The following is a 16,426-nucleotide window of genomic DNA, read 5'->3' on the forward strand; positions in this document are numbered from 1 at the left end:
TACGTCATTCATCCAGGTAAGAATTCAGTAAGAAAAGTGTAGAACAGCAAGAACTATGAATAATCATTCAGTTAATCCAATGACAAGAACAGGATTTTCTGAAATGATCTTTAACATACAACTGTTAAATTAATTCTTTGTTTCTCAATCTTTAATAATAGATTATCAATTCAAAGAAAAAATGAAAACAAAAATATTTAAAAACAAACATTTAATTTCGGGCATGAAAATGGCTACAGGTGTATTTCAATTGCTGTTACAATTAAGAAACCAGACCTCTTGATTGCTCATAAAAACCTACAGTACCAAGGAGTAAACGTATCTTAAGAGGTTCTTTTTTCCTTCATGGCTTGTCTTACAAGCTCCATGTCTTTCTGTAACAAATGCTTCAAAATCTGTTTACTTTGCTTTTTAGGATTTCCGCAAAAAACACTCTTTATGGCCTCAAGGACTTCCATTGATCTTTCAACAATATCCTGAGCCATCTTTTTATGTGGTGAATTCTCTGCATATTCAGTTAATTCAGGACTAAAGCCATATAATAAATTAATAAATGCTTTTAATTTCCCCATTTCTTTTTCCGTGGCTTCTGCTTTCTTTTCCAGAGACTCAGATGGAGGCAAAATGATGTCCACTTCCGATGCAGATGCAGTTGTTGATGGGGAAGGAGATATGTCTATCTCCACCTGTGTGACGGGTGGAACTGTTGACGGGGAAGGAGTGATCTCTACATCCAGCTTTATTTCTGCCTCAGATGCTTCTGATGAGAGGGAGGAAGGCAACTCTATGTCCAACTTCATTTCTGTTATAGGTGGAGCTGTTGATGGGGGATTAAGAAGCTCAATGTCAAGTTTCATCTGCTGTTCTTTCTTCTGCAACAGCTTCCTCTCTGCCTCCCCTGCTAATTCCAGAGCATTTTTTAAGTAACCCTCTGCTTCCTCAACATACTCATGAAGATCTGGGTCTTCTTTAACAGAGGGTGGTGCATTCTTAATGGTTTTAATTAGTGTATCAATTGCTTCTAAGATGTCTAAACCTCTAGGCTTATGATGAGCCAACGTCAGTGGATGGCTTTCCTGCTGTGGTTTATTATTGTCTAGCGGCATATGTAACTTTTGTACATTCCTTAGAGATTCCACTAGACTAGCCAAGGCTCCATTGGTTAACTGATCAAAACTCTTACCTTCTTTCTTAGGAGTTGCTTCTTTTTCCAACTGAACTGAAATGGTGCCCAAAGTGTTTCCTGGACTTGGCTCTTCAGAAATCAGAATAACAGACTCACTTGTCTCACTGGGGAGATTTTCTGAGGGACTTGTATCGGAATGCAGGATAACAGATGCAGATGCGTCATTTCTGAGTTTCCAAAAGGCCGTTGTAGTTGGAGTATCCTTTTTCATCAAGGCAATTGTTCTGGACTTGTCACTACTTTGGGGGTTCACATTCACCCAAACAGTGTCTACTGCTACAGATGGAGAAGTTACTATTTCGGCTGTCCAAAAAGTTGGAGGTTGTTCAGTTGACAATACAAGTCCGGTGGGGATATTTTTTACCACATCTTGCAAAAGATTCACAAGATCATTCAAAGTTTGCTCTTCCTTTTTTGCTGCAATTTCACCTGTGTTGGAAAGTTCTGTAAAGCAGTAAATAAAATCATTAAATGTATACCTTGTTTACTTTTTTGTCTTCTGTAAAAGAAACAGCTTTTATGAACATGTCTGCACTGCTACATATCACAATTTGAAACAACTCAGTGTTTCATTAATAACCATTCCTAGTTTAAATTCAGATGAAATTATTTGAATTCTGTTATGTTTTTATGGCTTGTATATTCTGCTGCCAGAAGGACCCCATGCTCTCAAAAAATAAAGAACACTGTCCATGCAATCCAGTCCAGCCCAGCTGGAGATAAACGATCAATTTCAGGAAAGTACGCAGACTTCTGGAGAAAGGACATCATCAGGGGTACCAATGACAGGAAAAAAGTAGACTAGACTTCCTCAAGAAAAAAAAAAGATGTCTGTTGGTGATCAGAGATTCACTATTCAGGGGAACTAAATCAGAGTTTTGTAGACCAGACAATCTATCTGGAGAAGTATGTTGTCTCCCAGAAGCAAAGATCAAAGATGTAATTGAGAGGTGTACTAAAATAATTGTCCACAGATTATTATCCCTTTGTCCTCTTTCATGTGAGAATGAATGGTATAACAAAGAGCCTGAAAACAATATTAAGAGACTATGCTAAGCATGAAAGCCAAAGAGATGGGAAACACAGGTGTCTTCATCTGTGCTCCCAACAAACGTAAACATTCAATGACAGAACAGAGAATTTTTGAAGTAAACCACTGCCTTAAAGGATGGTGCCATCAAGAGAACTTTGGATTCCTAAACTACAGTCTATAATAACTACATGAAGGGCTTCTGGCAGGGGGGGGGGTGGCCTACACCTCAAAAGAACAGGGAAGAATATTTTTGGAAAACAACTGGCTCAGCTTATCCGAAGAGCTTTAAATTAAAACTGATGGAGAAGGAGACCAATTTTTATGACCCAATTCCAAGCATAAATCTCAAGGCGATCAATCAAGTGGTAAGAATGAAGAGGATCTCAAATATAAAGCAGGACATGAAGGAAGCAAATGCAGGGTCAATCAAAAAGGTCTCAGATACTTATATACTAACATTCATAGGAAGTTACTGCACTTTTTAATACTGCACTGGTGAGACCACACTTGGAATACTCCCATTCTGGTCATCATGATACAAAAAAGATGTTGAGACCCTAGAAAGAATGCAGAGAAGAGCAACAAAGATGAATATGGCTAGAGGCTAAAGCATATGATGAATGGTTGTGGGAATTAGGTATGTCTAATGCCTAATAAAGAGAAGGACTAGGGGTGTCATGATAGCAGTCTTCTAATACTTGAGAGGCTATCACAGAGAAGAGGTGGTTGACCTATTCTCCAAAGCACCTGAGGGCTGGACAAGAAGCAATAGATAGATACTAATCAAGAAGGGAACCAACTCTAGAAATAAGAAGAAATTTCCTGACAGTGAGAACAATTAATCAGAGGAATTAATCAGCCTTTAGAAGTTGTGGGTGGTCCATTATTGGAACTTTTCAAGAAGAGATTGGATAGTCATTTGTCCAGAATGGTATAGGATCTCCTGCTTGAGCAGGGATTTGGACTAGAAGACCTCCAAGGTCCCTTCCAACTCTATTATGTCATTTTTCTTCTTTTTAGACTGACCTGCAAAATAACTTGAGGCAGAAACGCTGGATGTCAGCAGCAGAAATGGATGATGGGCAGAGGGAATGGCAGAAAAGTATCTTTCATTTCTTGAAAAACAGGAAAGATCGGCATGGACCAGGGAAAGGAAAGCGGGCAAGTAGGGCTGGCAGCGGTTGGTGCATATGCCAAATGTGATGGCCCCAAAGATTCTATGATTCTAACTTGAGAGGCCTGGCTTATTCTCCTTTCCAAAAGATTCACGTCCTGATGTGGCCACTCCCCAGTCCAACAAAAGCCCCCCCCCTTCTCTTATTCTTCTTTGGCTTGAGAGCCTGCCAGGATTCCATAAATAGTCCTCAGCAGTTTGACTCCATATTGCCCTCATCCAGTTTTGTTTCCTGACAAATCCCCAAAGCCTGTTAACACAGTGCTTTTCCTCACTATGTGGCTGAGTGTACACCATGAACCAAGCTAGCCCCATGTTTAATCGTTCCACGGACTTTTAGTTTAAAAAGCCATAGGTGCAAAACATGGCACAGGCTGCGGGTGGAGGTAATGCCAGGAGCAAACATATCAAGGAGTTCACAAGAAAAGCATTTCATAGGCTGATAAGCCAGTTTCCCACACAGCTTGTTTTGCATCCATGATTAATAAATGATCAGTGTGTTATAACACATTACAAAATAAGTGTATGTACTAAACATGAATAATGATCATATAATAAACTTAACTTGTGCAAAGACTGAAAGGAAGGAACCAAAAAAGCTTGTGCAATGACAGCAGGCCAGTTGAGACAACAGCAGAAAGCTGTTCTGAGAAGACTTTAAAATGATTGTGCATCAAGTCACTTTGTACAGATAATGGGGGAGAAAAAAAAAGAATTCTTACGCTGGACTTCAACAGCGTCTTTCCCTACCGATATAACCTCTTCAACTGCAGTTGGCTGCACAGATATCTGTTGAAGAGGGGAAAAAATGAATCATTTCACTATGGCTATCAGCTTTTTATCTTTTGTTGCATGCTTAAATTGTTTTTTAAAAAACTGTCAGGAGAATATATTTAATCCTGAAACTAAGGGTCCAAAAGCTTTTACCTCAATTACAGTTCTGAACACTTACCTCACAAACTGAATCTCTACCAACTTCAAGGTGTCAAGACAATCAGACAATCAAACGAGGGTTTTTTTCTTCATAGACCCATCCATAATTGGGCAGGAAGGAACGTCTCCGTTTCAGAGTTCTCCGGCACAGTGGCCAACCAACTTGTAAGGATTCTAAACCCTTATCAGTAAAATTATTTTAAGCATGCACTGCCAATTTATGTTTATCAATTAATCATATACCGTATTTTTCGGAGTGTAAGACACATGTTTTTCCCCCCTAAAAGAGGGTGGAAATGTTGGTGCAACTTATACACCGAATACAACCATTTTTGACCTCCTGAAGCCCTGCCCCGCTTGTCCCATTTTTGTGAAAAATGGGCCCAGTTTTTGCAAAAACGGGGTGCGCAGAGGGTTTGGGAGGCCTGCAGAGTGCTGCTAGGGGCCGGGGAGGGCAAAAACTTTTTTTTCCTTACTTTACCTCTTCGAAATCTTGGTGCGTCTTATACATCGGTGCATCTTATAGTCTGAAAAATACGTTAAATGAGGTATAGTACTAATATATTAGGTATATTACAACTCCAAAATAGAAATTAAATATGAGCTTTAAAAGCATCAGATAAATATGTTTAATATTCTAATAATTTCCTTCCCACGCAACAATGGGGTTCATGCAGCCCACTTTTGTAAGCACAGCTCTAGCTTGATCTGAAAGAGAGACAGTCACAAAGCTGCAATGCATCCACTCTGCATCCAAGCAAGCTCTCGCTTAGCCTCCAGACCAGGGGACTCCAACCTTGGGAACTTTAAGCCTGGGGAATTCTGGGAGTTGAAGTCCGCCAGCCTTAAAGTTCCCAAGGTTGGAGACCTCTGCTCCAGACCATCTGGGACAGCCGCCTGATGTTCCATATTTTCAGAAGGATTACAGGTAGTCCTTGATTTACAACCATTCGTTTAATGACCATTCAAATTTACAACTGCACTGAGAAAAATCTGACTTACGACCAGTTCTCACACTTATGACCCTTGCAGCGTCCCCACAGTCATGTGATTAAACTTTGGGTACTTGGCAACTGGCATGTATTTACGATGGCTGCAGCATCCTGGGGTCCTGGGTTTGTTGTTTGCAATCTTCCTAGGGAGGTTCCCCATCACATAATCTTGACTTTCACACACTTTCTCTCATAAAGTTATTAGAGTAGAATCATTTTAGCCGTAATATTGCTTGTTTAGTTTTACCTATTGTGTGAACCCAGGCACTGTGATTTCTAAGCTACTATCAACAAGCTATGTCTTCGTGCAATGGGTAAATGCAGCCTGTAATGGGAATGCATGCTTGGTTGGGTGTGAGGAAGAGAATATTCATATTTCTGTGTGGATCAGAAGCGATTTCAGAAATTTACAGTATCAGAAATACAACCTATTTCCTGTAACTTGAAACTAACATTACCTCCACTGCTTTAACATTTTCGTAACGGTGTGTCACACCTAAATAAAACCAGAAAAAGTAAAAAACAAACAACAAAATTAGAATTAGTCACACAGTGCAGCAATTGATTTTCAGCTCATTTTATATGACAGTTATTTTCTTCATTTTTTATTTAAAAAATCATGAATGATGTTTTGTATCTATTGCCACCATCCCTTTGAAATAACTTGAGCAAATCCATATGTAGTTAGGGAAGTCTTCTAATATAATTCCACTGAGTTACAATCTTAGCCAAGCAATGATAGTCACGTTAGGAAAATGGCTTAAACTGCTCTTTGAAACCAAACTCAGGCAATTAAAAAAAAACTGATCTCAAAAAGCTAACCAGGGTTGAAACTGGTCTGCATTTAGATCCTAATGCAAGGAAGTGAACTGGATGGATATACCGGTAGTTTCTCCCCAGCAGTCAAGTTCCATTCCAGCAGGTTAATCCCAAGAAAAAACAACATGGAATGAATATCCCTTCTTCCCTTCCCGATTTGAAAGAGAAAACACTGAATGAAGATTTTGATGAAAATTAAAGAAGTCAACCAAAACATTAAAAGTAGGGTGTGTTTTCCCATATCTTCATCTAATATGAAAACCATCCTGAACAAGCACGTTTTGCAGTATTAGGTGAGGCTATAATGTGCATATTAAAAAAAACAGCTACAAAATTGTGGTAAAAAAGACTGAGGAAGAGTTAATATAAAAAGAGACACAGAAAATGCAGAGTGATTTGACAATTATTCTGGAAGTGGATGAAAAAGGCTAAACAAAGAGCCTCTATGAATAAAAGGAATTAAGAATTAAGTGATGTTTGGGATAAAACTGAAGTGAAATTAGTAGATTTGCATGGGAATGATAAGGGGAGTGAGAGAGTGAAATTAAAAAGAAAATGTTAGTGATTGCAGACCTGTTTCAAACAGCTTTGGGAATGTTTGCCGGTAGGAAATGCTGATGTCGAAGCTCTCAGTGTGTGTGTGTGTGTGTGTGTGTGTGTGTATGTAAATGTGATGGCTTGCAAATTTATCTATAAATTACAGCACAAACCATTCAAGCACATACTTCATTTTAATATCATTAATTTTTCAATGTACATTCAGAAAAAAATCCCATGTAATAGGATTTATTCTTCAGAAAGCAGGAAGGCCACTGTAGTTTGAATGTCATTTGTTAATTAGATCTTACAGGATCCTAGAAGACGAAGAGGAGCCCTCTCAGCTGCTCTCCTCATTCCTGTTTCCCATCTTGCTGGTTTTCAGGAAAGGCATCAGGGCTTGATTTTTCCAGGAAACTTTCGAATGGGGAGGTAATAAGGGGCCCTTCCTATTACAGACTGGATGCTGTGGCTCTTCTCTGGGGCCATGTTGCTTTGTTTTGCTATTTGTATTAAGGTTGTGATTTTTTTTCTTTTGTAGACTGCTTTGAGCCTTGTTGTATTGAGTAGTATATAGACAATGACAGACAGACACGGGATCTGCATTTTGGTAGGTGACTGAGAAATGTAAGATTGTAAGAAGGAATGTTTATAATGTATCTGTTCATTTAGAAAAAGCATTTAATAGTGAATGGGTTGAACTGTGGAATGTTTTATATGACCAGGGAGTTAATAGTTGGCTACTGAATGCAGTAAGAGTGATGAAGGATGGAAATCAAACATGACTGAGAATAAAATAAATGCTTACCACATTTCAGCCTTAAGTAGGAAGTAAGAAAAAAAGATGTGCGATGTTTCACGGAACTATGGACATATTAAATAATATTAAATACTATTTATGGTCACACTTTTGAGGTTAGGGTCATGAATGTATATGGATTTCTGTACACACAAATGCTGCTGGCTGAGAATCTGAAAGAGCTGCGGCAAAGAACAAGGTGTAACAGAAACACCTTAGTGGTAATATATGGTGTTCTATAAGGAATAGTTTATTTGCTTTTGTCCTCTTGTATCCTGCCTTCCTTATTTTTAAAAGTAACTCAAGGCAGTGAACATATCCAAAACACGCCGTGCATCCAGTTTTGATCAATGATATAAAAAGGATGTTGAGTCTCTGGGAAGAGTGCAGAGAAGAGCAAAAAAGATGACTGGGAGCTAGAGGCTAAAACCTATAAGAACGGTTGCAGGAATTGGGTATGTCTAGTTTTCTGAAAAGGAGGACTAGGGACGACATGATAGTGGTGTTCCAATATTTGAGGGGCTGCCACAAACAGGAGGGGGGTCAACCTATTCTCCAAAGCATCTGAGGGCAGGCCTAATTTGGATGGAAGTTTATCGAAGAGAAATCCAACCTAAAATTAAGGAGAAATTTCCTGTCAGTGAGGCTTGGGGTTTTCACTAGAAGACCTCCAAGGTCCCTTCCAACTGTTGTGTTCTGGTCTGGTCTGGTCTCTCCACAACAGCAACCTTGTAAGGTGGGTTGGGAATGGGAAGAAGGAAAAATGGATGGTAGAAACCACTTTGTTGCAGGGAAATGGAAGTCGAGTATATTAGGAGGAAAAAATTAATGTATCTGGTGCTATGGAAATTGGGTTCTTAAGAATTTTGTGCGTGTGGTCCAAGGAGCAACCTAGAGTGGAGAATGGATAAATACAAGATGGAAACAAAAATAAGTGAGCTGTCTAAGGGAAGTCCACTGAAGTGGCCTGACTCTGGGCCCATAAAAAGAACGAGGGAGGATCTAAGTGATAACCAAACAGGTAAAGGAGGAACGGAGGAGAAGGCAGACTGCAACTGCGCCTCCCCGCCCCACTGCCTGCCATCTGGCTTTCTGCAGCCCAGGGGCGGGTTCCGCTCCGAATGGGCCGCGATCCCGATGAGACAGAGCTCCGGAGACCCCGAGAGGCCAGCAAGCGAAGCGAGGGCGGGAACGGGCGCAGAGCTGCAGGGAAGGTGGGGGGGGGGGGGTCCGTGGCCTCTTTCCTCGCCTCCTGCGGCCTCTCCCGCTACCGAATCCCCCCGAGGGCGCCAGGAGCCGCCTCTCCTCGCCCAGGACACGGCCGGCAGCCAGGCGCCGCTCAACCGCTCAGGGGGGCGACGGCGGGCTGGGGTCCCCGGGAGCCCCGGCCCCTCTGCGGCGGAGGCCTTCCCGGCTCGCCCTGGACGGGCAATGGCCGCAGCAGCCTCTCCCCGCCCGTCCCGCCACTCACTCGGGTGCGGGGCCGCCAGCGGGAGGAAGCTCAGCAGCGCCCCCGAGAGCAGCAGCAGCAGCAGCCGCCGCCCCGCCACCGGGAAGCCGCCGCCGTCCCGCCGCCCTCGCCCCGCCGCCATCCGCCGCCTCCGCCTCCTCCTCGGGCGGCAGGGCCGAGTGCACAACCGTCGCCCCCGCCGCCCCCGCCTCGGAACCCGCGCCGCGCCGCGCCCGGCCACCCCCGCCCCCGGGCAGCCTCTCCGCCGGACCAACCGCTTGAGCTGCCCGGCGAGCCGCTTGCTGGGGGTGCGGAGCCCGCGGTCTCTGAACCGGCCGCCTCCCTCGGAGAAGGGACACACGAGGCCCCCGCATCCTCGGGCGCTTCCCCGTCCCCCCTAAGCCCTGGACGCTGCTCCCTGCCGCACCAGAGCCAGCAGGATCGGGTGTTCCTTGGGGGTGGCGGCCGCACCCCTGTCCCGCCCTTCCCCGGTTGAGGTTAGGGAGGGCAGGCCGGATGAAGCCCAGGATGCTGCGCTCAAGCCAGGCCAGGTGTGCGTTTTGCTTTCATCCTGGCTGGAAACGATGAGATGCGCAGCCTCCAGGCGATGGGAGGGTTCTCTTCCCAGGGGAAGGCCCAGGTGCCTTTTACCCACTGATCAAAATGTCATCCATGTTCAAACCGCTTTCCAATTAAGACTCTTGCAGCCCGCTGTGCCCAGAGCTGCCTTAAAGATAGTTGTGCAAAATGGCCAGGCCAGGCTGTGAAAGTGCACAATTTAATGTGATGGTACACCCCCGCCCCCATGATCATTGTGTTCCAGTTTTGCATGACACAATAAACTTTAACCAACTTGAAAACCAAGGGGTATTAGCTCAAGCAGATTGTGTAGCACAGCTCCCCACCTGCTCCCCGTGATAGAACTCAAGGGGGTTAATTTCCAGAAACAATCCACCTGTATCATGCTGACAGGATGTTACCCTAGTGATAAATTGTAATCTACACACTTAATAGCTTAGTCCACACACTACACCAAACCACTGCAACTATCAGTACCTACTTTTAAGGAAAAAACACTCAAGGTTTGGTAATTGATTTTAATTGTAGTTAAGAAATTAATACAGGTACCACAATACATGCCTTAGTAAAGGACCCGGATTGTGGGGGGCAATAAGCTGACTTTGTATAAATATACAAAAGTATGAAGGCTATTGCTTAATGCATTGTAAGCCGCCCTGAGTCTCCTGAGAAGGGCTGCATATAAATCAAATTAAAAAAAAAAAAGACATAATTTTTTCAGACACAACAAAACAATTTTTTTAAACACAACAAAGCACAGTGCAAAATGTACTAACAGAGGCCTGCACCTTAAAACGGCTGCCACACGTTTAACCAGATTCTCTGGCCACCAAAGAGAAAATGCATCACACCCAAATGCCAAAAATAGCAAGAGCATTGCTCAGCAGTATAGTTTAATGGCTAGTTTCACTTGTAACAGTAAATCATCATTTGTTTCCATTGTTATTAAGCAAGCCACACTGGTTCACATATAAATCATAATTTCAAATCACAAAGGCTGATTAGATTATCCTGTAAGCATATACAAGACATGCTGAGCTGCCTTTAATATTGTGAAACGAAGTTATAGCAACAGCACGCAGACTTATATACTGCTAGAGTCAGCCTTTTGCCCCCAACAATCTGGGTCCTCATTTTACTGACCTTGGAAGGATGGAAGGCTGAGTCAACCTTGAGCCGGTCAGGATCGAACTCCTGGCTGTGGGCACATTTAGCCTGCAATAATACATTCTAAGGAGTGCACCGCCAGGGTCCTTAGGAGCACTCTGCAGGGTAACTAGGCAAACCATGGCTTGCAGTCCCTTCTCCCTTGCCAGCAACCTTTGGATTGTCTGCCCATTCCACTATATTACAACAAATAGGGGTATCCATCTGTAACTACAGTTTGGGCACAGTGAGAGATAGACCATTTCCACAGGCCCATCTGTTGCCAGAAATACCCCTCCCAGATGCATGATCAGTATAAGCCAATTTATAATGTAGGATCATAGGGCTGAAAGGGATCTGGGGGGTCTTCTAGTTCAACCCCCTTCTCAAGGCAGGAGACCTTATACCAGGGTCCCCAACCACCCCCGCCCCCCTTTCCACTGATCTGCAGAACCGGAAAGGTTGGGGACTGCTTTCTTATACCATCCTGGTCAAATGGTTGTCCAGTCTATTCTTGAAAACCTCCAATTATGGAGCACCCACAAATCCAAGAGACAAGCTTGATCGTTCTGTCAAGAAATTTCTCCTTAGTCCTCTCTCTTAACAAGCTTCCATCCACGGTGCTTTGGAGATCAAGTTGATCCCTTCAGTATTTCTGAATTCCTGCAATTCCCTCTACATGGGCCTGCCCCTGAGATGCACCCGGAGATTCCAGCTGAACCAGAATGCAGCTGCACAGGTTGTTATGGGAGCCTCTTGTTACTCCCATATAACACCCCTCCTGCGTGAGCTGCACTGGTTACCAGTGGTTCTCCGGGTCCGCTTCAAGGTGCTAGTCCTCACCTATAAGGCCCTTCATGACTTAGGTCTGGGATATTTGCATGACCTTCTCCTGCCTGCCTCTCACCGTCCTGTTCGCTCACATAGGGCCGCTCTCCTCAGGGTTCCGACGGCGAGCCAACGTCGCCTTGCTGTGCCCAGGGGTAGGGCGTTCTCTGTGGGTGCTCCCACCCTCTGGAATGAATTACCTACTGAGCTCCGGATGGCTCCTGATCTCCACTCCTTCCGTCGGGACTTGAAGACTTGGCTTTTCAAACAAATAGGCTGAGACTGATTCCGGACTTTATTATTTACTACTAATTAATTATTTGGATTAAATTATGATTTTATTGTACTTGTTTCTTAACTTGTGTTCGCCGCCCTGAGTCCTTCGGGAGAATGGTGGCATATAAATACATGTAATAAATAAATAAATAAATTTCAAGTGTAGCATAAGTAGTGTGGTATAAAGCTGTACTTGCTTTATTACTTCTGCGATCTTGATGCTGTCCTTCTGTTAATGCAGCCAAGGACTGCATTTGCTTTTTGCCAGCTGCAGCACACTGCTGGCTTATACTTAAGTGGTGGTCCACTAGGACATCAAAATCTCTCCCAGTTACTACTGTCAAGTCAGGTACTAACACTTCTGTACTCATGCCTTTGGTTTCTACTACCTAAATGCAGGGCCTGACTTTTTTCATCATTGAATTTCATTTTGTAAGATAGGGTCCAGTGTTCAAGTCTGTCAAAAGTTCTTCTGGATCTTGAGTCTATCTTCTAAGGCCATGATGGTGAACCTATGGCACACGTGCCACATGGAGCCATATCTGTGGGCATGCGAGCATTGCCCTAGCTCAGCTCCAGTGCACATGCACATGCTGGCCGGCTCATTTTTGGGACTTCCGGAAGTCGGGAAATGGGCTGTTTCCAGCCTCCAGAGGGCCTCTGGGCCATTTTCGCCCTCCCCTGGCTCCAAGAAAGCCTCTGGAACCTGGGGAGGGCGAAAAAAATGGGCTTACCGTGCCCCCTGTGCCAAAAGCAGGGGAGCGTGAGGGGTCCCGCAGGCATGTGTGGGGGGTAGGGCACATTGAATTTTGGGTGCCCAAAAGCGACTCCCCCCGCTTTTAGGCAAAAAGGTTAGCCATCACTATTGGCAAAAAGTTTAGCCATCACTGTTCTAAGGTGTTGACTATTCATCCCAGCTTGGTGTCACTCACATTTGATGAGTTCCCCTTTCATCCCATCTAGATCCTTATGAAAATATTGAAGAGTAGGGATAGAACCTTAGGATACTCCATTGTATGCTACTCTCCATGTGGATGTAATTCCATTGAAGATTTCATGTTGAATGTGATTGGTCAGCCAGTTGTGAATCCATCTGTTGCTGGTACTGTCTATCCTGCATTGTTCTATCTTAAGACACAGGCCGTGATCTACTTTGTCAAATGCCTTCCATGTATGTCCACAGCATTTCTCTGATCCACTACTTTAGTCACACTATCAAAGGCAATAAGATTTGTCTGGCTTTTTTTTTTTTTACAAGCCCATGCTAGTTTCTAGCAATCGTCTTGTTCGTTTCTAGGTGCTTACAAATCTGCCACTTATCTTTTCCAGATTTTCCCAGGTATTGATGTGAAAATGATGGGCCTATAATTTCTTAGATTCAATCCCCCCCCTTTTTTTTGTAGATTAGAACCACATCGGCTTGTTTCCAGTCCTCTGGTAGTTCCCCTGCGTTACATGAGCTTTGAAAGATTACATTCATTGCCTCTGAAATTTCATCTGCTAGCTCCTTCAGAACCCTGGGGTATAAATCATCTGATCCAGGTGATTTGTACTTGTCCAGGGCAGGTAAGTATTCTCTTACTAATTTCTTGCCTATTTTGACTTGTATGCCTATTCTATCTTCCTTGGTGTTGCTTTTGATAGGTTGGGCTGTTTTTTCCTCTTGCAAAAAAATAGTTGCAAAGAAGGAATTAAGCAGTTCTGCTTTCTCCCTGCTACCTATCATTTTCTTCCATCTACTCCCATTAGTGGACTTGTTTCCTTGACTTTCTTCCTGTTTCTTACATATTGAAACGTTTTAAAATTATTTTTGCATTAGTTGCCTGTCTTAGCTCATGGTTTCTCTGACTCCTGCATTACAGATTCAGGCTATTTGCTCATATTCTGTTTTAGTTATATGCTCCTCTTTTGCATTTTTGTATGTCTCTTTTTGTGTCCCTCAGTTTGTCAGAGAGCTCTTTTGCAATCATGCTGATCTCGTCTGGTGTTTTTTGTTTTGGTCATGTGCTGAGTCACCATTGGACAGGCAAAAAGGCACAGGTTCTTACAGTGGTTAAGGGGGAGAGGCTTCATTCAATGACAGGCTAAGCAAACCAAAAAAGGCCTTAGAAAGCCATGTAAGGTGCATGTGCAGAAGAGATGTGTTCAACTGTAGAAGCTGGGGACCCCCACAAAGATGGAGCCTGAGATTTATACTGAAGAATTCCCTACTCCCAAATAGAATATAGAACAGAATATTCTATGATCCATCATCCCAAATGAATTTCCATAAAGAAATAAAAACTTGGTTCTGAGAGAAAGCACTTAGGATATATTAAGAATGATGTCTCCATCCCTGTCGATCAGTGCCATAGGGTTTTTTGGTCAACATTTTTTATTGAATTATAAAGCCATGGTTTTTTTTTAATGCCCTGGTTTTCTGTGTACACGGCTCTGAGCCATTGGGAGTAAAGCAGCACAAAATCTTAGGAATACATAAATAACTTAGCAGATGGAAAACAGGCCCCCTACTCAGAATCTGTTAGGTGCATTCCAGTAAGAAATGAGAAATACTATGTTCCAAGAAATACTTCTTACAATATTCTGCTGAAAAGCTTCAAATCAAAATATTATTGAGATCTAAAGTTCTCCTCTGAAAGCAGAAAAACAGAGACAAAGTTTTTAATATTAAAAAAAAAGCATAGACGTTGATTTTTGTGTGGGGGGGTATATATATTTCAGCATAATTTTGGGACTTGCTATCAATTGTACGGTTATTCACATACCGTTTATTCACATATGCAAATAACATACAGGTAGTCCCCAACTTACGAGTTCATTTAATGACCATTAGAATTTACAACAGCACTGAAAAAAGTGACTTATGACCATTTTTCACACCTACCAGTGTTGCAACAACCCCATGGCCACATGATCAAAGCTCAGACACTTGGCAACTGGATCATATTTATGACAGTCGCAGTGTCCTGGGTCACATGATCCCCTTTTGTGATCTTCTGACAAGCAAAGTCAATGGAGAAGTCAGATTCAGTTACAACCATGTTACCAATTCACTTAACAACTGTGGCAAGAAACGTAAAATGGGACAAAATTCACTTAACTGTCTCATTTAGCAACAGAAATGTTGGGCTCAATTTTGGTTGTAAGTTGAGGACTGCCTGTATTCATCACTTAACACTTCCCCCTTTTCTTAAACTACTAGCCTTTCCTTAAATTCAAGTACAATAGATGGTTAGCAAACAACAGACATTCCTATCAAATTTCTTAAGTTGTTTCCTTTAGAAAGAAAGTATTCTCCCGCTCCTTTATCCTCTTGCATCTGAATTACAAAAAAAAAACAAAAAACCCAAAAAAACCCCCAGTACTCTCATTTTCTTTTAAGAGGAAAGCAAGATTCAGAGCCCAACTTTTTCTCTTCAAAACTAATGATGTTCTTGCAATATAGCTTAGAAGGACCTATTTGGACTATAGAGAGAGAATGTAGACCTTTTGTCACTTTCTTATCTAAGCTCTGGGGATGGTTAGCAATTCTTACAGTAGCAATAGAGACAGGCAACTTTTCATATGGAAGCAACACGAAGAACAGTTTTTGAAAAACATGTAAAATGCCTTTCATAGCCTAGGAGCTCATTCAGTCTTTAAAAGATGCAAAACAATCCTAAGGATTCTCAAATGGTTCATATTCTCTACCCCTTATCTGCTTACATACAAATATCCAGCTGGCTGACTGCAAAATACTCAATAGGGTCAGATCTAATTAACATTTGGACAGAGATCACAAAAGGTCTTCTAGTCCAATCCCCTGCTCAAGCACAGATCCTATACCTTTTCAGACAAGTGGCTGTCCAGTCTCTCCTTAAAAACCTGTGAAGACACTGGGAATTGACTATGATTTGAAGGAGTGTTTGCCTTTGTATATGCATATTGGAAGTTCTTTGTGCTCTCATACTGGCAGGCTTATTGCACGGTTAATTCTTGTGAAAGGAATCCAGCAGTCCCAGCTGCTGCCAGATCGGCCCCACTGTCCTGTTGGAGAAGAGGAAAGCTGGGATACCAAAATCACTGGAAGTCACACTAAAAATCTATTCCTGTTTAAGAGGTGTGCCTATTGCAGAATCAAAATCAATGCACTTAACTACTATGTAACAGTAGTAAGCCTTATTAGCAAACATTAATAGCGATTTGCAACCTCATTTTCTATCCAATTTTCTATCCACTATCCAAAAACGTTAATAAAGAAAACCCAACTCTTTAGACTAAGCCAGCGGGCGGCCCGTTTCAAGCAGGGGAAAGAGGCAGAGAGCAGAATACCTGCAACGCTGCCACGGATGCAGCAGGAAAAGCAGCCCTCGGGAAAAGGGGACAAGAGGCGTCTGCCCAGCAGAGCAGGAGGAGGAAAATGCAGGCCGGTCCAGGTGCTGCAGCTTTTCAAGGCCCTTCGGGAGTTCCCGGTCGCGTCCGACACCGGAGGAAAGGAGACCCCCCCCCCCCGACTCCCCCGTAGCGCCCGGAAGTCCTCAGTCGCCCAGCCTCCCCTTTATAAGCGGCCCCCCAAACCAGCCCTTCCGGGTGCTAGAAATGCCCGGCCCGGTCGCCGTTCCCCTCCCTTCCGAGCCGGGGATGCTCCGTCGCTTCGCCGGAAAAGGCGGCCGAGAGATCCGTCCCTCGAAGCGG

At 43.2% G+C, this 16,426-nt stretch overlaps 1 protein-coding gene across 1 annotated transcript; it reads right to left on the bottom strand.

Moving 5' to 3' along the window:
• Positions 1-224: 224 nt before the first annotated feature.
• On the bottom strand, positions 225-7,510 carry LOC139324024 (uncharacterized). Its single transcript, XM_070953650.1, has 4 exons — positions 7,483-7,510; positions 5,777-5,814; positions 4,116-4,182; positions 225-1,630 (listed from the first exon to the last, which is right to left on the bottom strand). Exon 4 carries the CDS (start codon positions 1,395-1,397, stop codon positions 324-326), a length of 1,074 nt encoding a protein of 357 aa, XP_070809751.1. The 5' UTR covers positions 1,398-1,630; positions 4,116-4,182; positions 5,777-5,814; positions 7,483-7,510; the 3' UTR covers positions 225-323.
• Positions 7,511-16,426: the final 8,916 nt, after the last annotated feature.

This window comes from Pituophis catenifer, unplaced genomic scaffold (genome assembly GCF_029215685.1).
Source record: "Pituophis catenifer annectens isolate HBS135680 unplaced genomic scaffold, rPitCat1.0.hap2 SCAF_14, whole genome shotgun sequence".
NCBI lineage: Eukaryota > Metazoa > Chordata > Lepidosauria > Squamata > Colubridae > Pituophis > Pituophis catenifer.